This window comes from Podarcis filfolensis (assembly GCF_964270895.1).
Source record: "Podarcis filfolensis genome assembly, chromosome: 1".
In the NCBI taxonomy this organism is placed as follows: domain Eukaryota; kingdom Metazoa; phylum Chordata; class Lepidosauria; order Squamata; family Lacertidae; genus Podarcis; species Podarcis filfolensis.
In genome coordinates, this window is record NC_139604.1 from 125,616,589 (window position 1) to 125,639,809 (window position 23,221).

General features: G+C 46.2%; 2 protein-coding genes across 2 annotated transcripts in view; both read right to left on the minus strand.

The window, feature by feature from the left end:
- PPP1R36 (protein phosphatase 1 regulatory subunit 36) overlaps window positions 1–23,221 on the minus strand; it is a gene marked incomplete at its 5' end in the record, with an annotated part of 71,037 nt that overhangs the window by 29,548 nt on the left and 18,268 nt on the right. The window lies entirely within an intron of this gene.
- HSPA2 (heat shock protein family A (Hsp70) member 2) lies at window positions 15,277–17,873 on the minus strand. The gene has a single exon (XM_083614537.1). It carries the CDS (start codon window positions 17,575–17,577, stop codon window positions 15,673–15,675), a length of 1,905 nt encoding a protein of 634 aa, XP_083470663.1. The 5' UTR covers window positions 17,578–17,873; the 3' UTR covers window positions 15,277–15,672.

A 23,221-nucleotide genomic window follows, 5' to 3' on the forward strand; every position in this document is an offset into this window, starting at 1 on the left:
CACCTGTACTCAGGATGTGCTTATCTGCGCATATCTCCAGCTCTGCATATTCCCCCCTCCCTCCTCCATGTGTTAATCCTGTGTAACCCAACCTCTTCTTAATGTATTCATGATGTAATCTGTGTAACCCAACCTCTTCTTAATGTATTCATGATGTAACTGGGATGTGTTTTGCACTGTATTCTGGGGCATGGAGGGAAGTTTCAAAAGTTCATGTCACCCCTTTCTCGCTGTTCAATCTCGCCTTGAACCTGTTGCGCAATAAACTTGGATCTTCTGCAGCTTGCTCCTGTCTCCGGCTGAGCTCATTTTCGTCCGCAGGGACCCACGGACTTAGTCCGACGAGCTGGGTGGCAGAGCAGCCTCGCACCCAGATTTTACCGTAACAGTGTTTAATATGTATTTAACTTTAAATTTATTAAGCTACCTGCATTGAGGTTTTGGCTGTTATGCATTGATGCACACACACACAGAGGCTTGCACTGGGAGAGTAGAGCGGACTGCAAACATGGCATCAGAATGACTTTGACTCATGCCCAAGAAGAGGGTGTCACCTTAAGTTTCCACCCATTTGTGCACCTAAATCCTCCCCAATTCCTTTCATTAAATTGTGCATCCCTGCTGAAAGAGCTTGCTGATGGTCGCTCAGGTCCCCGCGCAACGCCGGCTCTGAGCTCGGCTTACTTCTCTGCCTGCGCCCTGTGACCTTTTTTAAACAACAGCACACTGTATGTTGTGTTTGCAGTTGCTATTGTGGGCTGCCAAGGATATTCTGGAGCCTTGGCAGCAATGCCGCATATTTATCAGGAACAAGAAGAGAAGCAGATTTGGAAACAAACGAGGTTTTGGAGTTGCGTCGCGGCAACGCTTCAAAAGCAGTATCAAAAACAGGGTAAAAAGAAAGAGGCACAGTGAAGATAGATGCTTCTGTCATCAGCATGTGCTTATTAAGTCTGGCTATTCAGTTATCAAAAGCCTCCAACCTTTTCAGACCCAGGCCCCCACTGTTTAACCCAAACATGCATTTGAAGACCTGTTTCTTAATCATTATTTTTTTACCATATGTATGTATGGTGCTAATTCTGCTGTTGCAAATCACCTTAGATCAGGGTCTGACCCAACAGTCGGTCTGACTCCCAACTCAGCAATCGAAGAAGAACGAGTTAGATGAACCACTTTTAAAACATACTGTATTGATGAACTAAAAAAGTGCCCTCAATTAAATCAACAGATTTAATTTCCATCCTGATAATAACTGCAAGTTGCAAGTGTCACCTCAGAAGATGCATCCCTACTTTCCCCCCCTTTACATACAAATTTATGCAGCTGCACTAAATCAGTTAGCTGACTTAAACGCTCATGCTCAATTAAATAATATTTTTTTAATTGGGTGCAGATCTTCTAAATGTTCCTATTTTCCAGGGACAGTCCTGGATTTACAGAAGCCACCACAGTTCTTGATTTGATCTCACAATGTCCTGCTTTTCCTTAGGATGTCCCTATTTTCACTGGAGAAATGTTGGAGGGTATGGAGTTATGTGACCCCCAAATTAAGGAGATAAGTAACTATACAGCCTTTAGAAGACATCTGAAGGCCGCCCTGTTTAGGGAAGTTTTTTAATGTTTAATTATGATTTTATATGTGCTGGAAGCCGCCCAAAATGGCTGGGGCCACCCTGGGGCAGGGTGTTAATAGTTAAATCATTATCATTGCTGTTGTTGTTGTTGTTGTTGAATAGGACGTTCCTATTTTCATTGGAGAAACATCAGAGGGTATGTGGCTGATGGCGTTACTTGTTATGATTTGCACCCTAGGTTTCTGGACTCAAATATGCAGTGTCCATATACCTCAGAAAAAAGAACAGTGTTTCTTAGTTACAGTCCTGAAAGGTTTCTGTCACATAAACATGCGTTACATAATCCTGTATATCATAGCCTTTATTTAAACTAATAAGCCTTAAACTCTCCCCGCAAAAGCATTGTGTCTGAGGAATGCCTTGCATTCTACGGAGGAAGACCGAAATAAAATGGAAATGCCTTCAGGTCTTGGCCCTCGAAAAGTCTGTGGATGTCAGCTCTGGTTTCCTAGGGAATTATTACGGCACAACTACCTTTGCACTCGACTATGCAGCGCTGAATTCGTTCCCTGCACAGCAGCTGCCGTTCTGTTTATTTCTGCATTGGCCGCTTACCTGCCAAATGTTCCCTTCCTGTTCTCAGTAAGCAGCTCCTTGCCTCGGGGACAGAAACCAAGAACATTAAACTCACCCTGATCTGCTCTTCTGTACTTTTCCATTTGACCCAGCTCATCCTCTGCCATCAGGTGTTGTTGGTGTCGGGGTGTGGGTGTGGGTGTTAGGGGTGGCATTTTTTTGGCAGGAAGAACAGAGAAAGACTTGGCAGGTAGAATGGTTGGAAGAAAAAAAAAACAGGATTAAATGGCTCAAGAATGCTTGTTAATGAAGCTAATCCTGGGGATGCCAGTTACTTTTTGGCCCCTATGCAATGCTCTTTTCTTCTCATACATTATACAGTATCACACATGATTAACCACATCCGCATAGTAGAGAAGGGAAACGAACTTTCTGGGCAACATTGTACAGATTGCTTGCCAATTTAGGGTGGAGCAACGAGTGTGAATTTTACCTTTGAAAAGGAAGCTGGTTTCTGCATGCCCAGGTGCCTTCAGTGACAAATTATTATGCTAGTCGCCTGATTAAAGAAAGCCAATCCACTGTATGAGTTTTAACCAGCTAATTTGCGTAAGGGCACACACACCACCTCCGAAGTAAGAAACATCTTCTCTTTGCTCTTAGATCAGTAGTGGGGAATCTCTGGCCTGCCAGCATGGTCAGCCGCCAAGAGCAATGGGAACTGGAGGCCATGAACATCCGAGGGCCACAGGTTCCCCACCCGTTTTGGACGCTTCTGAGCACAATTCAAAATGTTGGTACTGACCTTTAAAGCTCTAAATGGCCACCAGCCCTGTATACCTGAAAGAGCGTCTCCATCCCCCGTCATTCAGCCCGAACACTGAAGTCCAACTCTGAGGGCCTCCTGGTGGTTCTCTGCCTGCAAGAAGTGAGGTTACAGGGCACCAGGCAGAAGGGCCTTCTCAGCAGTTGCACCCTCTTGTGTGGAACGGCCTCCCATCAGATGTCAAGGAGAGAAGACATCCGAAGGCAGCCCTGTATAGGAAAGCTTTTAATGTTTGACGTTTTATTATGGTTTTGTATGTTCTGGAAGCCACCCAGAGTGACAAATAATGAAATTACCATGGATGCTCGGGTTGCGAATGTGATCCGTGCAGGAAGCACGTTCGCAACCCGCAGTGTCCGCAACCCGCAGCGCCACATCTGCGCATGCATGGGTTGCAATTCGGTGCTTCTGTGCATGCGCAAAGCACGATTTAGGCGCTTCTGTGCAAGTGCCGAAACCCAGAAGTAACTCGTTCCGGTACTTCCTGGTTCGGCGTGGTGCGCAACCCGAAATTGCGCAACCCAAAGCATCTGTAACCTGAGGTTACAGCCCCAGCTGCTGCTTCTTCATTACAGTGTGGTGAGAGGAACGTATGTGCTTAACCCTTCTCCCTAACCTGATCCCCTGCCTCCCCCTCCCCCCAAAAAACTCTGCTGTTAACTTTCCTAAACTGGGTTTCCTCAATGCATGTACTATATTGCATAAGTTCCCGTGGAAAAGTGATGGGGAGGAGGAAGGCATAAGCCCCTTCCACACATGATGCTTCTCCTCTTCAAAAATCGCCGCTGCCACCCCCCCCCCATGGTTGTTTTGAAGCTGAGGAGTGGCCAGAGTTTCCAGATCTGTGTTTGCTACTGAACACACAAGTTGGTCCATAATTGTACTGCTTCATGTGTTGAAGAAGGCTACCCTCTGCCATGCCAAAGCCACAGCTAGGGCTGCACAGAGCTATTCTGGCTGAAGTTCATGGCCAGCAGCAACACTGGCTTTACATTAAAGCCTTCAGTGAGAGAAAGTTTCAATTAGCACGGAGTGCCACTTATGGGAAGGGAATGTAACTTTTAAAAACCTGAATAGCCAGCTGCTCACACTAATAAAAGGCTCCATACCCTTCTCTGCTCCTCTTTTTATTTTTATTTGTTAATTTAAGATGGTGCCAACTATTTTGATGCTGCTGGGAATGCATGCTGCGGTTGTTCTAGCTGCTAACCTTTGATTGTGAACACGCCACAAGGAGAAAACAACATTCAGGGCAGACGGATTTCTTAGCACCGTATACACAATTTGGCTTTCTGCTCCAGCATTTTGCAGAATCATCTCCACTCATCATTCATATAGCGTTTTGGGTCGCAGGCATCCTGATTCATCCGCTTTAATGTCCCTGTGCATTATTAAAAAGGCCCATTTGGCAGATGAAAAGCCAAATGGCCGAGAGAAAGCAAATTGCTCAAGAGCACAGAGAGACAATACAGCTTAGCTGGCGTTCGATTCCAGTATTCCCAGGTTCTTGTGCAAAATGCTAATCACAGGATTCACCCCATTGTATTTGAAGACAAAGGCTGTGTGTATATCACTGGCTTAAAATGCAGTGAGGTGCTTTGCTGGAAGTATTATATATATATATATATATATATATATATATATATATATATATATATTGCTGCATTTCAAATGGCATGCTCATCACTGTGCACATCAGTCAAGCTGCGCATGTTTCCAAGTTGCCCAACTTTGGTCTGCACCAGTAGGCGGAGAGGTGGCATGGATGCTTTCATGTAGCTTAAGTTTTCAAATCGGATTGCTGGTTTTGAGGGGAATGCATCAAAATACAGTATTCTTCAAGAAACTGCAGGATAGATGTAGATTGTGGCTAATGTCATGTGTATACAGCTTCACAAACCAGAAGGGGGGTGGGGACGGGACATGGGATGCAGAGCAAATAAGAGTGTGTACACAGCCAAAGACAAAAGAAGTCAGACTTGCAAAAAATCTCTGGCGCTCTTGTTGCCTACCTTTATGATAGGATAATAGGAAGCTGCCTTATGCTGAGTCAGACCATTGGAACATCTGGTTCAATATAGTCTACAAACAGCAGTTCTCCAGTATACCTGAAAGAGCATCTCCATCCCTATCGTTCTGCCCGGACGCTGAGGTCCAGCGCCAAGGGCCTTCTGGCGGTTCCCTCACTGTGAGAAGCCAAGTTACAGGGAACCAGGCAGAGGGCCTTCTCGGTAGTGGCACCCGCCCTGTGGAACGCCCTCCCACCAGATGTCAAAGAGAACAACAACTACCAGACTTTTAGAAGACATCTGAAGGCCGCGCTGTTTAGGGAAGCTTTTAATGTTTGATGCATTACTGTATTTTAATATTTTGTTGGAAGCCGCCCAGAGTGGCTGGGGAAGCCCAGCCACATGGGCAAGGTATAAATAATAAATTATTATATTATTATTATTATATATATTGCTGTTGCTTTTATATCAGCCTCATATTTAACAACCATAGGCACCCGGGTATACTCTGCAGCAAATAAGCAGGCTGGAGGCAGAGGAATGGATGACTCCAACCTTCCTAGACCAACTTGGTGATAGCCACTAAGAAAGGAAAATCTCTTTCTCCACAACCATCACAGAAATGTTGCAGGCTTTTGAAGGAGGAGCAGATTGTTCCATCACTTCTCCAACAGTTTGCATTGCACAGAGAATTTCCTTTCCTTTTTTTCCTTTTTATTAGTCTGCTAAGAGGCTAGCAGATTGTAACTTTTGTGGGCTTATTTACACGAGTGCTTTTATATAGCTATAAACCAGGGATGGAGAGCCTGTGGTCCCCCGACAGAATGTTGCCCTTCAGGCCTTTCAACCTGACCCTTGGGACTTTTCCCAGGCCATGTTCCCTCCCCAGATTTCCCTGAGTGTTTTCACCTGGCTGGAAAGTTTCCTTCAAATCTGATAATGCCTGTTTTATCTGGGTAGAGAATGAGCAGCTCCCCAATAATATTCTGTCTGTTTTGGGGAGAATCTTCCTCTCCAACTAAACAGTAACTCCTTCTCCTTTTCCTATGTGCCACTTTGCTCCCAGAAATCTTCTTTGCAGACTGTCAAAGGTAGCCATGAAGGTAAAACAATTCATTTATTTCTGACTCAAGGGCACAATTTCACCAGGACAGTCTCCAGCATAAGCTCCGTGGAAACATTCATGAGAATTGCTCAAAGGCCCGGAACAATTGCTTCAGAAGATGTCCCTTGTAGATTGCCCTCTTTGATTCCAGAGCGTTTTCTAGCCAACTTTCAAGTTTTTATTTCATAAGGCACATCAAAGAGAGAGGAAATACCATCTGGGATGCATTGTGCCCACGTTCCCCTCCATTGCAGCCGTCTGCTGGGCTAAATGCAGAGCATCACCTGCAGGATGGCAACCACGCCCAAACACTCCCATCGCCCTCGGGGTTGCGTTCAGATCTTGCAAATTCAAGTCCTGTAGAAGTTGCACCTATCAAGCCAAAAGACTGAAGCATTTTTTTTAAAATCTAGATTTGGGAGAAGTTCGCCATATGACATTTCTGAGAAGGGTGGTCCACTTGCTTGCTTTACTGTAGGGTCGACCTACAAAATCCAGACTACATTATGGCACAGAACAAGCACGTCAGGAAAAGGAACTGTGCACTAAGCCAAACGACACAAGAATTTGTTTAAATGCTGCCTGACGGTTGCTTTAGTCAAATTGGGTATTTGCAGAGATGGCCCTACCTTCCGGCAGAGATCTCAAGTGACAGCTGCTAAGGGACTTGGAGCTGACGGAGCTCTGTGCTCCATGCAACCAGTCCCACACACCCCCTCAAACACAGTGGAAGATCTATTTAAAGCCCATTTAAAACATGGTTTCCACCCCAAGGAATCCTGGGAGCTGTAGTTTGAGCTCTGGGTAAACTATAGCTCCCAATATTCTTTAGAAAGAAGCATGTGCTTTATACATATAGTGTCAATATGACCTAAGTGCCAGCCCAGCTAGTTTCTGTTGCAGTTGAGGGCAGCAAACTGTATTATTGCTTGCTCAAAATGAACTTTGAGTTTAAATGAGATTTAAGAGAATTTCCCTGGGCCCATTGTTGTTCCACGTCTTTATAAATGACTTGGATGAAGGAATTGAGAGGATGCTCATCAAATTTGCAGTGACACCAGACTGGGAGGGGTACCTAACACTGCAGAAGACAGAATCATAATTCAAAATGACCTTAACAGATTGGAGAACTGGGCGCAAGCTAACAAAATGAACTTCAACAGGGACAAATGTAAGGTTCTGCCCTTAGGCAGGAAGAACCAGATGCACAAATATAGGATGGGGGACACCTGGCTTACTAGCAGTACCTGTGAAAAGGATCTAGGGGTCTTGGTGGACCTCAAGCTTAACATGAGTCCACAGTGTGATGCAGCAGCAAAAAAAGCAAATTCTATTCTAGGCTACATCAACAGAAGTATAGTGTCCAGAATAAGGGAAGTAATAGTACCACTCTATTCTGCCTTAGTCAGACCGCACTGGGAATACTGTGTCCAATTCTGGGCACCACAATTTAAGAAGGATGTTGACAAGCTAGAACGTGTGCAGAGGAGGGTGACCAAGATGATAAGGGTCTGGAAACCAAGCCTTATGAGGAACGGTTGAAGGAGCTGGGTAGGTTTACCCTGGAAAACAGCAGACAGAGGAGATATGATAGCCATCTTCAAATATCTCAAGGGCTGCCACGTGGAGGAGGGAGCATGCTTGTTTTCTCCTGCTCAGGAGGGTAGGACTCGAACCAATGGCTTCAAGTTGCAAGAAATGAGATTCCGACTAAACACTTGGAAAAACTGTCTGAGAGTAAGAGCCGTTCAGCAGTGGAGTGGACTCCCATGAGAGGTGGTGGACTCATTGGAGGATTTTAAACAGAGGTTGGATGGTCATCTGTCATGGTCATCTCTAGCTGTAGCTGAGATTCCTGCATTGCAGGGGGTTGGACTAGATGACCCTTGGGGTCCCTTCCAACTCTAAGATTCTATTATTCATTCTAAGAACATAGGAATCTGCTTTATATGGAGCCCATCTAGCTCAGCGTGGCCTACAGTGATTGGCAGCAGCTGTCCCGGATTTCAGGCAAGGAGTCTCTCCCAGCCTTAATTGGAGATGCCAAGGATTGAACCCTGAACCTTCACAGCATGCAAGGAAGATACTCTTAACCACTGAGCTAGGGTCCTGTCTACATACCTAGATTTCCTGCACCACTAAGAAAGTGAAACATGGCTACTTCAGGTTGTGTTTTTTCACAAGTTGGAAAAGGGAAGTTATTTTATTCCTTATTCCTTATCAAGTATTGTTGTTGTTGTTGTTATATTGTATTATTATATATTATTATTATTAATTATTATTATTATTATTATTATTGTTATTTTCTTGTTTATACCCCGGCCATCTGGGTTGCTTCTAGTAAAATATAAAAAATAATAAGATGTCAGACATTAAAAACTTCCCTGATGTTTTTTAAATGTTTCAGATGTGTTCTAAAAGTTGTGTAATTCTTTATCTCCCTGACATGGGAGGGCATTCCAAAGGGTGGGCGCCACTGCCGAGAAGGCCCTGTGCCTGGTTCCCTGTAACTTTACTTCTCGTGGTGAGGGAACCGCCAGAAGACCCTCAGAAGTGGACCTCAGCTGAACGACGGGGGTAGAGATGCTCCTTTTTGCAGAATAAATATCCTCGTTAAGAGCCTATTGAACTCTGGTGCAATGGGTCATTGCACCTGGCTGTTAACCAGAAGGTTGGTGGTTCAAGCCCACCCAGAGACAGCAGTGGGCAAGATTCCTGCACTGCTGGGGTTGGACTAGATGACCCTTGGTATCCTTTCCAACTCTATGGTTTTATGGAATCTATGGAACTCACGCAAAAACCTGTAATTCTCAAGGATTTCCTTATAAGCAAATAAAACAGCTCACAATAAATTATTGCTAAAATTATTCCTAAGCCCCAGCACATGATTAGGCCTCCTTTTCACCCCAAAGGTTTGTCAGAATTCGGCATTTATGCATGCATTCAAACTAAATAGCCTGCTTTCACCAGAAAAGGACTAAGGGTAGCTTATGGCAAGCAATAGGAAAAAAATATCAAAACCAATGTTAAAACTTCAAAAATGTAAAGGCAGCCCACACCAGTAGATTTGGGGGGGGGGGGAGCTGGTAAAAGCCATTAAAAGGATTCCACTAATAATAATAATAATAATAATAATAATAATAATAATAATAATAATAATAATTTATTTGTACCCCGTCCATCTGGCTGGGCTTCCCTAGCCACTCTGGGCAGCTTCCAACAAAATATTAAAATACAGTAATGCATCAAACATTAAAAGCTTCCCTAAACAGGGCTGCCTTCAGATGTCTTCTAAAAGTCTGGTAGTAGACTTCTGGTGGGAGGGTGTTCCACAGGGCAGGTGCCACTACTGAGAAGGCCCTCCACCTGGTTCCCTCTAACTTGGCTTCTCACAGTGGGGGAACCACCAGAAGGCCCTTGGCGCTGGACCTCAGTGTCCAGGTAGAGTGATGGGGGAGCATGAAGCTGTCCCATACAGGGACCAATCCTGCAACCTAGGCATTACCATGAGAGCAGAGGTTTTACCTGGTTCTGGAAAGATGACGCCAGGTGAACATCTCTAAGGAGAGAATTGCATAATTTCAGTGCTACCACAGAAAAGCACCTCTCTCCAATAGTTACCTGTCTAACTTGAAAGGGGGGGTACCTTAGAAGGGCGCATGAAGTTCTTAATTGAGGAGTGGGTTCATATAGAAGATGATCCTTAACCTTCTTCAAACCCAGGCCACTTAAAGCAGGCAGGACTGACAGCACAATCCAAACCTAAAATCCAGCAGAGTGTGAGGATTTGGGTTTGCTGCCTCTTGGGCTGCCTACGTTGCTGTTAAGTCCCGCCTGCCCCCAAAAGGAGCATGGTGGGGGCATGGCAGGAAATGGGATAAGGAGATAATTAATAATAATAATAATAATAATAATAATAATAATAATAATAATAATTTATTTTTTATACCCCGCCCATCTGGCTGGGCCTCCCCAGCCACTCTGGGCGGCTTCCATAAAAACCAAAAATACAGTAAAATATCACACGTTAAAAACTTCCCTGAACAGGGCTGCCTTAAGATGTCTTCTGAATGTCAGGTAGTTGTTTATCGCTTTGACATCTGCTGGAAGGGCGTTCCACAGGGCGGGCGCCACTACCGAGAAGGCCCTCTGCCTGGTTCCCTGTAGCTTTGCTTCTCGCAATGAGGGAACCACCAGAAGGCCCTCGGCGCTGGACCTCAGCGTCCGGGCAGAATGATGGGGGTGGAGACGCTCCTTCAGGTATACTGGACCGAGGCAGTTTAGGGCTTTAAAGGTCAGCACCAACACTTTGAATTGTGCTCGGAAACGTACTGGGAGCCAATGTAGGTCTTTCAAGACCGGTGTTATATGGTCTCGGCGGCCGCCCCCAGTCACCAGTCTAGCTGCCGCATTCTGGATTAGTTGTAGTTTCCGAGTCACCTTCAAAGGTAGCCCCACGTAGAGTGCATTGCAGTAGTCCAAGCGGGAGATAACCAGAGCATGCACCACTCTGGCGAGACAGTCCGCAGGCAGATAGGGTCTCAGCCTACGTACCAGATGGAGCTGGTAAACAGCTGCCCTGGACACAGATTTGACCTGTGCCTCCATGGACAGCTGTGAGTCCAAAATGACTCCCAGGCTGCGCACCTGGTCCTTCAGGGGCACAGTTACCCCATTCAGGACCAGGGAATCCCCCACACCCGCCCGCCTCCTGTCCCCCAAAAACAGTACTTCTGTCTTGTCAGGATTCAACCTCAATCTGTTAGCCGCCATCCATCCTCCAACCGCCTCCAGACACTCACACAGGACCTTCACCGCCCTCACTGGTTCTGATTTAAAAGAGAGGTAGAGCTGGGTATCATCCGCATACTGATGAACACCCAGCCCAAACCTCCTGATGATCTCTCCCAGCGGCTGCATGTAAATGTTGAAAAGCATGGGGGAGAGGACAGAACCCTGAGGCACCCCACAAGTGAGAGCCCAGGGGTCTGAGAGCCCAGGAGAGACTTGTGCCTATTCCAAACCCTATTCAGCTTGGTCACAAGACCTGGGGCCCAATCCTCAAAACATAGGTCCATGCTCACCTGCCAGCTCAGCCAGCAGCACCCCCTTGTAGAGGCTCCTGAAAAGCTTTTGGAAAAGGAACAAGTTACAATGGCTTTCTGATTGCTCTATAAGAATCAGAATCAGACCAAGTACTGTCAACACTGACTGGCATCACCAGTCCAGAGCTTCAGGCAGGGAGCATTCCCAGCCCTCTCTAGAGGCGCCGGGAATGGAATCCAGGACCTTTCACATGCAAGGCAGTCCCTACCACAGCAATAGCTTATGTCCTTCCCACTAGCTATTGCTGAACTACAACTGCCATTAAACCCAACCACTGGTCATGCTGGCTGGGCATGATGGGAGTTGTAGTTCAACATCTGGGAGGGCCACAGCATAGCCACATCAATTTAAGGCTTTCGAGGACAAAAGTAGAGCTTTGAATTGAGCCCAGAAGAAGTGGAGGCAGTAAAGATATTTTAGTACGGCTGGATTAATGTTCCTCGCTCTCCTAAAAGGGCTCTGATGACTTCAGTTCCAATTTCTGGTAACCAAAATCAGATTTCCTTTCTTTCTCCTCCTCCTCCACCCCACTTTCATAGGTTTTCTTGATGCCTTTACTGTCATGTAAACAGAAACTCCTTCCTCGATAACGCTTGAAAAGAGCAAGCAACATCAAGCCTGTCTGTTCTCATCCCAATGGGTGTGTCAAGCATTTCTGTTCCAGCGAGGGTATGAAATCTCTTTTACCACCTTTGGAAGCTGCAAGAGCCTGACTAAGGGAGTAAATCACACTGAAGTCCACATGGCAAGGTTTGGTCTAGCCCTCTGTAAAGCCTAAAATCTGAAAAGTTTCACCAAATGCCAGAAGAGGCTGCCTCTCCTTACCAACATGCCCCTAATTATATTGTAACTTTCTGGAGATTTTAATTTTAAGACACGTTGGGAGCCAATCTTAGTTGAAATCAGGGTATAAATATAAACACAGACTGCTTGCAATATATGTACAGCTCTGTAGCCTTGTATGGAGGTGCTCAGATTCTTCCGATACTGATGAGAACACAGAACAGCCATCTTGCTGAAGCCTATCAGGTCTAGCTTAGCAATAGGAAACTAAAACTGTGTACACACTATGTATTTGAAGCTCATGACTCCCCACTCCCAAGAATCCTGGGAACTGTAGTTGGTTAAGGTGCTGGGAATTGTAGCTCTGTGGGGGTAAACTACATTTCCCAGGGTTCTTTGGGGAAGGATTTGTGCTTTAAATGTGAATGCTGTTCCTTTCTGCTTCATGTAGGCTGTTAATAAAGAAAGATGGCTTCTTACAATAGTTTAATCTGGATCGACAGGAAAAAAGGAGGCTGGGCAGGGGAGCAAGTAAAGGCACCTATCCTCCAGTGAACTTAATTGATCAGTTCATAGTAGCGTGTGAGTCTATTGTGTTCCAGAATCTCTCAGTAGGGGGGCACTTAGATTTACCAGAAGCATCCTCAAAATCAGCCTACCAGGAGCTCTCCAGATGTTTGGGACTACAACTTCCATCAGTCCCAGGCAACATGGCTGTATGATGACACAGGTGGCACGAAGGTTAATGAGCAGATCTGCCCCAATCAGCCAAGCATCATATAGCCATCCTAGCTGGGGCTGATGTGAGTTGTGGTCCTCAACATCTGGAGGGCTCCTGGTTGGCAGAGGCTGCTCAGAACATACAGTACATGCAGCCTTAAGATGGAACCAGCTGGACCCCTCTGTGGCCCTCTATGTGGGTTGTTTCAAGGAAAACAAACATTGAAAAAGCAACATTGGTAGGTGTGCTACTTGCCATGCAAAGCATGAAAAAGGCACTCCTGCCAAAATCTCATCTATACCTATATTTAAAAAGTATAGGAATCCTCCCACCCATTATTTTATTTGGTAACCCTATAAGGAAAAGGAAAAACAAAACTAAGGACTTGGCATAAGCTAGAAAACGTTCTCCACTTCAGACAGACTTCACTAACAGTAACTAGGCTGTAGAAATACCTATGCAATAGGACAATGAAAAATACCTATGTAGGTAGTAACCTAGATTTAAGTTTTAGCTGTGCTGTGATTAGTTGTTAGAAATATTACCTCCCTACGTACCCACCCACACTGTACTCGGTTCCATTTCTAGGTCACTCACCAAGGCTCCTGGATCCAGACTGGTTTGGGGAATCCTTGGATTGAACTGTATTATTATCCAGTATTATGATTTTAGTGCCAATTGCCTGTTAAGAGTTTGGGTGTAATCCTTGACGCCTCCCTTTCCATGGAGGTGCAGGTTACAGCAACAGCCAAGGCAACATTTTTCCACCTTCGCCGCATCAAGCAGTGGGTCCCTTACCTTTTCCGCCCCGACCTGGCCACAGTGTTCCATGCGATAGTCACCTCCAGGCTTGACTACTTTAATTTGCTCTATGCAGGGCTGCCCTTGAAGCTGTCCCAGGAACTCCAGCGGGTGCAGAATGCTGCAGCGAGGCTCCTCACAGGGTCTCTGCCATGGGAGCATATTCACCCGGTGCTTTTCCAGCTGCACTGGCTCCCGGTGGAGTACAGGGTCAGATTTAAGGTGCTGGTTTTGACCTTTAAAGCCCTTCACAGCCTAGGACCCTCGTACCTATGGGACTGCCTCTCCTGGTATGCCCCACGGAGGACCTTAAGGTCCATAAATAGCAACACCCTAGTGGTCCCGGGCCCTAAGGAAGTTAGATTAGCCTCAACCAGAGCCAGGGCCTTCTCAACACTGGCTCCTGTCTGGTGGAATGCTCTGTCTCATGAGACCAGGGCCCTGCGGGATCTGATTTCTTTCCGCAGGGCTTGTAAGACAGAGTTGTTCCATCTGGTCTTTGGCTTAGAATCAGTTTGATTCCCTCCCCCTCTTTCTTTTCCCTTTCTCCTCCTGTGAAGAGGCTGCATCCTAATGTTTTAATGTTGTATTTTAATCTTTTTAAAATTGTATTTTAATCAACTTGTTTTTGTTAGCTGCCCTGAGCCCGGTCTTGGCTGGGAGGGCGGGGTATAAATAAAAAATTATTATTATTATTATTATTAAAGGTATTTTAAAAGTGGTCATTTTTTCCTTCCAGATATAGAAACCACGTTCAGCCACCTAGTCTTTCATTCAAGAATCTTCCAGTTAAACCATCCCAGCAGGACCTTGTCAATTTTACCATAAAATCAGTTAAACCCGAGTTTGCTCCAGCCCTTGATTTCACCATATGTGGACGAGATCAGCTCACAACACAGAGTTCTTCTGCTCCACTAGCTAAGCAGTATTACAAGCTGTTAACGTTAAATATTTTACAAGGGTCACCACCAGCAGTTGGGAAGTTATTACTTCATGAGAAACTAGGATCTCCCCAAAACAGTTCTTACGATTAATATTACCCAGCTTGGTTTTCTTTTTGCTGTTCTGACCCCATTTGTTTCATCCCTTCAGAGAGATAAGATACCAAAACCAGTTTATGCAAGCATTTGCATCTGGCTCCACCCTGTTAGCAAACTGCTTTTATGCTGTTGTCAGCTCCTGAGCTGGTTTGATTACATAGTGAAGCTAATTATAAAGGAAAGCTCCTCTATTAAGTATTCTTTTTAATAAGGCTCTTTAGTTTCCCTGATGTATGAAACCAATTAGCTTTGGACTCTGCCAGAAGTAAAACACTTAAGCTGTTGAAAGGATCTATGTTTTATGACATTAGACCAGATGGCAATTGTGCAAAAATCTTTAACCCCTGTGATAATTTTTAGTTTTAAAGATAATCAAAGCAAGACTTAATTGCAGTTAACTGGGTGCCACTTTTTCTAACAGCTCCTGTACCTTTAACAACTGCATTACTGAGAAGTGACTTGTAAATCGTGTCCCAGTACATATATACAGTGATAGAAAGGTTTACCTACTGCATTTCTGTCTGGGGTTTTTTTAAATCAAGGATAGTGGCAAAGTTGTGCCAAGTAGTAACAGACTAAGCCAGACCACCAATAAAATACTCTGCCTGTAATCCAACAATCATTTCAGGAGTGCAAGTGCTTAACTATTTCCCCCACTAGAGCACTTAAACCCACAGTTGCTACCGCTTCTATCCCATAAACCATTTACTTTTAAAATGAAAAAGGAGGGTATTGTTAAGCTTCAAGTAACTTTTTATTACCAAAATTTTAAAATAACCAGACCAAATAGTTACAAAAAAAGGTAAAACCTTTCTTTGGGGTATGTTTTAACATTTTCCATGCTCTCTTGAAATGTTTCTCCCTCAATTGTAATGCTCAAGTGGATACTTTAAAAAACAGTGAACATAAAGAAACAGAAATCTACAGACTAGCATGGATATCTGAATACAAAGACAAACATTATCTGCAACAAACTTTTAAGCTGGCTTTTCTTCCCCTGGCAGAGAGCAAGTTAACAACCTCCTCCCATACACACCCACAGGAAAATCCCTCCAGCAATGGCACTGACTGAAGAAAAAGGGAAGAGCAGAAGATGGCAATTGCTCTTATAGTCCAGTCTATGGTAGTTTAATCTACCTCTTCAATGGTGGGCCCACCGCCTGGAGCCCCCGCAGCTCCTCCAGCACCCTGGTACAGTTTAGCAATGATGGGGTTGCAAAGCTTCTCCAGCTCCTTCTGCTTGTGCTCAAATTCTTCCTTCTCAGCCATCTGGTTTCGGTCGAGCCAGCTGATCACTTCCTGACACTTCTCAAGCACCCTCTGCTTGTCCTGCTCACTAATCTTGCCTTTCAGCTTGTCATCTTCCACCGTCTGCTTGATGTTGTACGCGTAGGACTCTAGGGCATTCTTGGAAACCACCCGTTCCCGGTTGGACTCATCCTCTGCCTTGTAACGCTCTGCTTCCTGGACCATACGGTCAATGTCGTCTTTGCTGAGGCGGCCCTTGTCATTAGTAATTGTGATCTTGTTCTCTTTGCCGGTGCTCTTGTCCACCGCTGTGACATTGAGGATGCCGTTTGCGTCAATGTCAAATGTGACCTCAATTTGAGGAACACCGCGGGGGGCTGGCGGGATACCAGTCAGGTCAAACTTGCCCAGTAGATTATTGTCCTTGGTCATGGCCCGCTCGCCCTCATACACCTGCACCAGCACACTGCTCTGGTTGTCTGAATAGGTGGTGAAGGTCTGGGTCTGCTTGGTGGGAATAGTTGTGTTGCGTTTGATCAAGGCGGTCATCACACCACCAGCTGTCTCGATACCCAGCGACAGTGGTGCCACATCAAGAAGCAGAAGGTCCTGCACATTCTCGGACTTGTCCCCCATCAGGATAGCAGCCTGCACAGCAGCGCCATAGGCCACAGCTTCATCAGGATTGATGCTTTTGTTGAGTTCTTTGCCGTTAAAGAAGTCCTGCAGCAGCTTCTGGATCTTGGGGATGCGGGTGGAGCCACCGACGAGCACAATCTCATTGATTTGCCCTTTGTCGAGCTTGGCATCACGCAGGGCCTTCTCCACAGGCTCAAGGGTGCCACGGAAAAGATCGGCATTGAGCTCCTCAAAGCGGGCACGGGTGATGGACGTGTAGAAGTCAATCCCATCAAACAGCGAGTCAATCTCAATCGAAGCCTGGGTGGAGGAGCTGAGGGTGCGCTTGGCTCTCTCGCAGGCTGTGCGCAGCCGCCGGACCGCCCGCTTGTTGCCAGCGATGTCCCGCTTGTGCTTGCGCTTGAACTCCTCCACAAAGTGGCTCACCATGCGGTTGTCAAAGTCCTCCCCGCCCAGGTGAGTATCGCCTGCGGTAGACTTCACCTCAAAGATGCCGTCTTCGATGGTCAGGATGGAGACGTCAAAAGTGCCACCTCCCAGGTCAAAGATCAGCACGTTCTTCTCGCCGGCGCCGCTGCCTTTCTTATCCAAGCCATAGGCGATAGCAGCTGCCGTGGGCTCATTGATGATACGCAGCACATTGAGCCCCGTGATGGTGCCAGCGTCCTTGGTGGCTTGGCGCTGTGAGTCGTTGAAGTAGGCAGGCACCGTGATGACAGCGCTCTGGACCTTGCGCCCGAGGTAAGCCTCGGCGATCTCCTTCATTTTGGTCAGCACCATAGAGGAGATCTCCTCAGGGAAGAAGGTCTTTATCTCCCCCTTGTACTCCACCTGCACCTTTGGCTTCCCTGCCTCGCTCACCACACGGAACGGCCAGTGCTTCATGTCCGACTGCACGGTGGGGTCGTCGAATTTGCGGCCGATGAGGCGCTTGGCGTCGAAGATGGTGTTGTTGGGGTTCATAGCCACCTGGTTCTTGGCTGCATCCCCAATGAGGCGCTCGGTGTCCGTGAAGGCCACATAGCTGGGCGTGGTGCGGTTGCCTTGGTCGTTGGCGATGATCTCCACCTTCCCATGCTGGAAGACCCCCACGCAGGAGTACGTGGTGCCCAAGTCGATGCCTATGGCAGGCGCTTTGCCCGACATGGTTGCAGGAACGCGGTCAGGTACCTCTCGAAAGCTCCGCCGACTGGAAAGTCCCTCACGGTAGTGGTTTTGGCTGTATCTCGCCCGCCGCTTCGCTCACAACGAACGCTCTCGCTTCGGCTCTGAGGCGCGATCTGCCGTTGCCGTCGCCTTCGCCTCAGTTTTTATACCCGCGGCTCTCCCGCTTCTGGAACCTGCCAGAACGCGCTCGGCCAATCGTGACGCACACCGCGGACTTCTGACCAATCGCTCCGCTATGCCTCCTTCCCGCCTCTGCTCGTCCCAGCCAGAAGCTTCCACAGGGCTCGAGATCGGACGGAGAGGATTGATGTCACCGGCAACCAATAGGGGCTCGGAGGGACGAAAGGATTGGCTCTTCGAGACGCCTTCTGGGCGGCCGTTATGCAAAATAGCTCGGGCGCGCCCCTCAGCGCCTAGCGACCAGAAAAAAAAGTTCCGTCATCTTTCTACTTTGAAGCGCGAGCGCCTTCTACTTGCTTCTAACGGCGTCGGGAACATTCGAAGGGCGCGCGGGGCGCGGGGAGGGGGGTAGCGATGACGCAGCAGGATAAAGAGAAAGGGACAGTTGACTGAGGGAGATAAAATAATTGAAATAAAAGCAATATTTGAGGGAAGGGTTGCTGCTTTAAAGAAAAAAAATAAGGTCACCCTGAGTCCCCAGCATCGTGTTTCAGGCTCACCTTCCAATGCTGTAGTTGTAGCAGGAGAAAAGACTGTCTCTGAGCACATCCAGAGTGCATTTGTCCTCACCTCACATTTAAACGTCATAACTAACTGGCACTTTCAAAATGGAGCCTTTTTTGAGAGACTAATATAACATACCTTTCGTCAACCTGGTGCCCTCATGCTGACTTGGTGAGGATTGTAGTCCGAAACATGAGAGGGCAGCAGGTTGGGGAAGGCTGTGCCATAATTCACTTGAATTGAGGTTTCTCTCTTTTTTCCTCTCCATTTCCAAAATGGAGACGCAACAAGCAAAAATGTATGTTTTCCCACACTTGGCCAAGTACAGAGAAAGCAAATAGAGATACTTTAGTTTATTCTTCTCTCCCTCAGGGAGGGATTCAATAACATGCAATAAGCTGAATCTACTTTGATTGTGCAGACTGAAAGTGTTCTGTCATCCTAGTTCAACAAATCCTTTTTATTATTATTATTTTTAAAAAAACAGACTTTGCAGTTACAGAAGTGATGGAAAAACACTGAAAAGTGAGGGGTAAACAAATGATTGACAGGCAGACACCTAAGCACCTGAAAAGCAAATAAGGAAGAATGAAGGTGTATATAACCATCCTGTAAGCAAACTGGAATACATGCTTAGTAAAGACCAGAATATAGCCTAACCAGGATAAATACACTGCTGCTTCAAGGCAAGCAAAAGCAAGCTTTTAATACTGACATCTGTTACCATGCCATTATTCAGTCCTGAGATGCGTGAAGGGGTGAGGACATTTGCAGCCAAGCATTTTCCGCAAGCAACCACATAGTTGGCCCTGTGCGTAAAGGAGTTATGGCTTTCCAAGGGCTTTCTTTCAAAGCTAGATCAGGACTCCCAACCCCAAAGAGCAATACAGATGAAGGCAGAGGCAGCAAGTGCCCGAAGTGAAAGAGGGTCGATAAAGGAAAATAAACACAAAGCAAGGAAAAGGTACAGATTTGGGCAAGGGCCAGTGCACAGTTTAGGCTGCTAGCGATTTCAGTATGGCTGTGGTAGGTAGCTGAAATATCCATGCTCACAGGTGATTCCTGGGAATAAACACTAGGGGACAACAGTAGCCTTCATGCCTTGCTTGTAAACCTTTGCAACGGCATCTTGATGGCTGCTGTTGAAACAGAGGCATACAGGCTGAACAGGACAGGACAATGGGTGGTTAATATGGAGAAAGTGGTGGAGCAGGATGTAAGAATAACGATGGTGGATCTGAAATGTCAGCATTTGGAGGGGAGGACAGCAAAGTGTGCAGCAATTAGTGGAAAGGGGTAATATTGAGATAGGCTTTAGAACAGGCATAGGCAAACTCAGCCCTCCAGATGTTTTGAGACTACAACTCCCATCATCCCTAGCTAACAAGACCAGTGGTCAGGGGATGATGGGAATTGTAGTCTCAAAACATCTGGAGGGCCGAGTTTGCCTATGCCTACTTTAGAAAGAAATTGGGCAGCAACCCAAAGTGAAAAGTGACAACCAAAGAAGAAAAAGGAGACAAGCAGTACTGTGCTTTAAAGTTCCTGATTTATAGTGTGGGGCTCGTTTTTCTAGCCTGCAAGCCACTGTTTGTAATTCTTATAAATTCAGCTGAATGTCAAATACCATATTTAAGCAAACAAAGAGCTAGAGAGGAACTTGACCTTTTTTGGTTGTGATGCAAGAATTCCATGACACTCCTTAGTGAGAAACCAGAAAGGAAATTTGGTCACTTCTGTGGGGGATGGGCAGGGATCCAGCTTAAAAGGCATCCAGAAAGCATGCGATGTTGCAGACTCTTTTAAATCTTTCCCTTCTACTGACATGTAAAATGGTAGGCTGAACAGTATTCATTTACACATTCTATAACCGCTACTTGTTCATAGTTTTTTCATGTGAAAGTGCCTCCGTTTCATTACTAGTATGACTTGGTCTCTTTGGAATATTCTGCCCCCCCCCCCCCGAGATTATGGAGCATTAGGGTAGGAGATCAGGAGGCAGATAATGAGTTGGGTTTTAGGGATAATGGGATAATGGAATAAGGCTAAATAAAAGTGGAAAATGGGTCTGGGAGTTGTGGGCTTAGTCATGATCATGATAGGAAGAAAGTAACCATAGGAGCATTGCAGGAGTGAAGACAATGAATTGGCGTTCTTGGTGGCAGGTCTCTGCAAGTTTAGAAGCCAGGCAAGAGTTCATTGCAACAACTTTTATTGGTGGCAAATTGATATATTTCATAGCAGACCACTTTTAAGCCAGCATTCCCCAGAGGCAGAGTGTGTCTGGCTGTTAACCAGAAGCTTGGTGCTTTGAGCCCACCCAAGCATAGCTGCGGGCAGGATTCCTGCATTGCAGGGGGCTGAACTAGATGGCCCATGGGGTCCCTTCCAACTCTACAAATGCTGTGATTTCCTTTGGAGAAAAATTCCAAATGTGTTTAGCCAGAAATATTTTGAATTCATTTAGACAATATTTTCCTAAGTAACAGCACATTCCTAGATATGTCTAAGCCCCACTGAGTGTGGGAAGGGCAAACAGTGCCACTGAAAGAGTACTGGGGCACAAGGACACCAGTAACTGTGCATATCCAGCCCCTGACATTCTTGTGCGCACATGGAGACTCACTCTTTGGTGTGTGGGAGTGGGTCACAATTAGGGCATTGCTCTTTTTGCATAGGTTTAACTGTGACAATATGGGACGCGGGTGGCGCTGTGAGTTAAACCACAGAGCCTAGGACTTGCCGATCAGAAGGTCGGCGGTTCGAATCCCCGCGATGGGGTGAGCTCCTGTTGTTCCTGCCAACCTAGCAGTTCGAAAGCACGTCAAAGTGCAAGTAGATAAATAGGTACCACTCCAGAGGGAAGGTAAATGGTGTTACTGTGCGCTGCTCTGGTTTGTCAGAAGTGGCTTAGTCATGCTGGCCACATGACCCAGAAGCTGTACGCCAGCTCCCTCGGCCAGTAAAGCGAGATGAGCGCCGCAACCCCAGAGTTATCCGCGACTGGACCTAACATCTGGGGGGGAAACCCGTATTCACCTTTAAATGTACACTGATAAAAGTAGTTGCAGCTGATGTCACCTGTCTTTCTTCTGGTTCTCACGCTCCTCCCTTTTCTTTTCTTTTTATTTTATCTATATCCCACCATTTTCCTCCAAGGAGCTCCCAAGTGGTGTATATGGTTCTCCCCCTCCTCATTTAATCCCAACCACCCTGTGAAGTAGGTTGAGATGAGAAGCAATGGTTGGCCCAAGGTCACCCAGTGAGCGCCACGGCGTAGTGGGGATTTGAAACTTGGTCTTCCAGGTCCTGGTTCAGCACTCTAACCACTACACCACACTGCCTCTGAAAATAGAGAAGACTATTAAAAGACAACAGCAAGGATTTGAACTCACAGACTCTGGATATGAAGGAAGGTCTGGTGAGCAGGATGCCTCATTTGCCTCCTGTTTTAGAGGCTAGGGTTGGTTGGGTGAAAGGACCGGGGGAGGAACAGAGGGAATCAGCCCCTGCCACTTCATTTTCCAAGTTGTCTTGAGGGCATTTAAAGTTACAAGCTGACAACTATTTGCCAGGAAGTCAGATTAGGAACTTTTGAATAAGTATTAAGGCAAGGAACTGATAAACACAGGTTCACTTTTGTGCTGCATGACTGACTTTTCTTTGATGAGCCCAGATTTAACACTAACCAAAGCTAAATATATAAATCACTTGTTTCAGGAAGGCTCACACTGCCTCAACAGTGGCAGAACCTGCCTGCTTACAAACTACATAACCTAGGTCAAGACAGCAACAGGATTGCTACCTTTGGCAGGTAGAATTTCAACAGATGCAGTTGTGAAATTTCTGCCTCCAATGTTGCTGTTAAATGCACAAAGCTGCCTTCTGTAAACAAGTTGGCAACCACACAGCCCATGAGTTGATACAAATTACCAGAAGCACTGTAGCTATTTGAATAGCAAATTGTATCAATTTGTCTTTCTGGGCGTTTTACAAGCTTAGTGGGTATTTCTCAAAGAGAAAATCAGTAACAGCTGACAAGCTTCCCAGAAAGTTGTCCACCACTACTGATTTTCTCTGCAGTAATATCTTGTTGCAAGGGAACAATGCAGGGTGCATTCTCAGCTCATCCTTGGGGACTGTGAGGCCCAGGAGCCCAAGCCAGCTCTTCCCATGTACTCTTTTGCACCTTAGAAAATGCTCCAGAGTGCCCTGCAACACGCAGCCGTTTTATGGCAGGGCCTTGGTAGCAGCCAAGCCAGTATGGAAAATGCTCATTATAGAGGCACATCCATATTTCAAATGGATCACATCAAAGAGTAAAGAGATACAGTGGTACCTCTGGTTACGTACTTAATTCGTTCCAGAGGTCCGTCCTTAACCTGAAACTGTTCTTAACCTGAAACACCACTTTAGCTAATGGGGCCTCCTGCTGCTGCCGCGCCGCCGCCATGCAATTTCTGTTCTCATCCTGAAGCAAAGTTCTTAACCCGAGGTACTATTTCTGGGTTAGCGGAGTCTGTAACCTGAAGCGTATGTAACCTGAAGCGTATGTAACCCGAGGTATCACTGTATACCATATGGACAAAGCAGGTCTTGGTTTTTTACAGGCATAGTCCATTGATAAAAGCTGTATGAATTAGCTGATCAATACAGTTGCCTGCTACCATGGGAACAGCCAGGCTGCTCCTGCGCCTTTAACAGCAGGCTGAACAGGCAAAATTTATCACATCACAGGAATAGACATTATCCCATTCTAATGTCTGCAATCAAGTTGCTGTTAAAGGCACAACTACACACTGAAATATCAACAGTCGAAACTCCACACTTTCTCTGCCCATGGTTTGCTAGAGTCCCTTTGCTAAAAATACCCTCCAACACACCTTGTGGTGCTAAATGGGACAGGTGCCAGTTTGACTCAGGAGGACCTCTGGTTGCC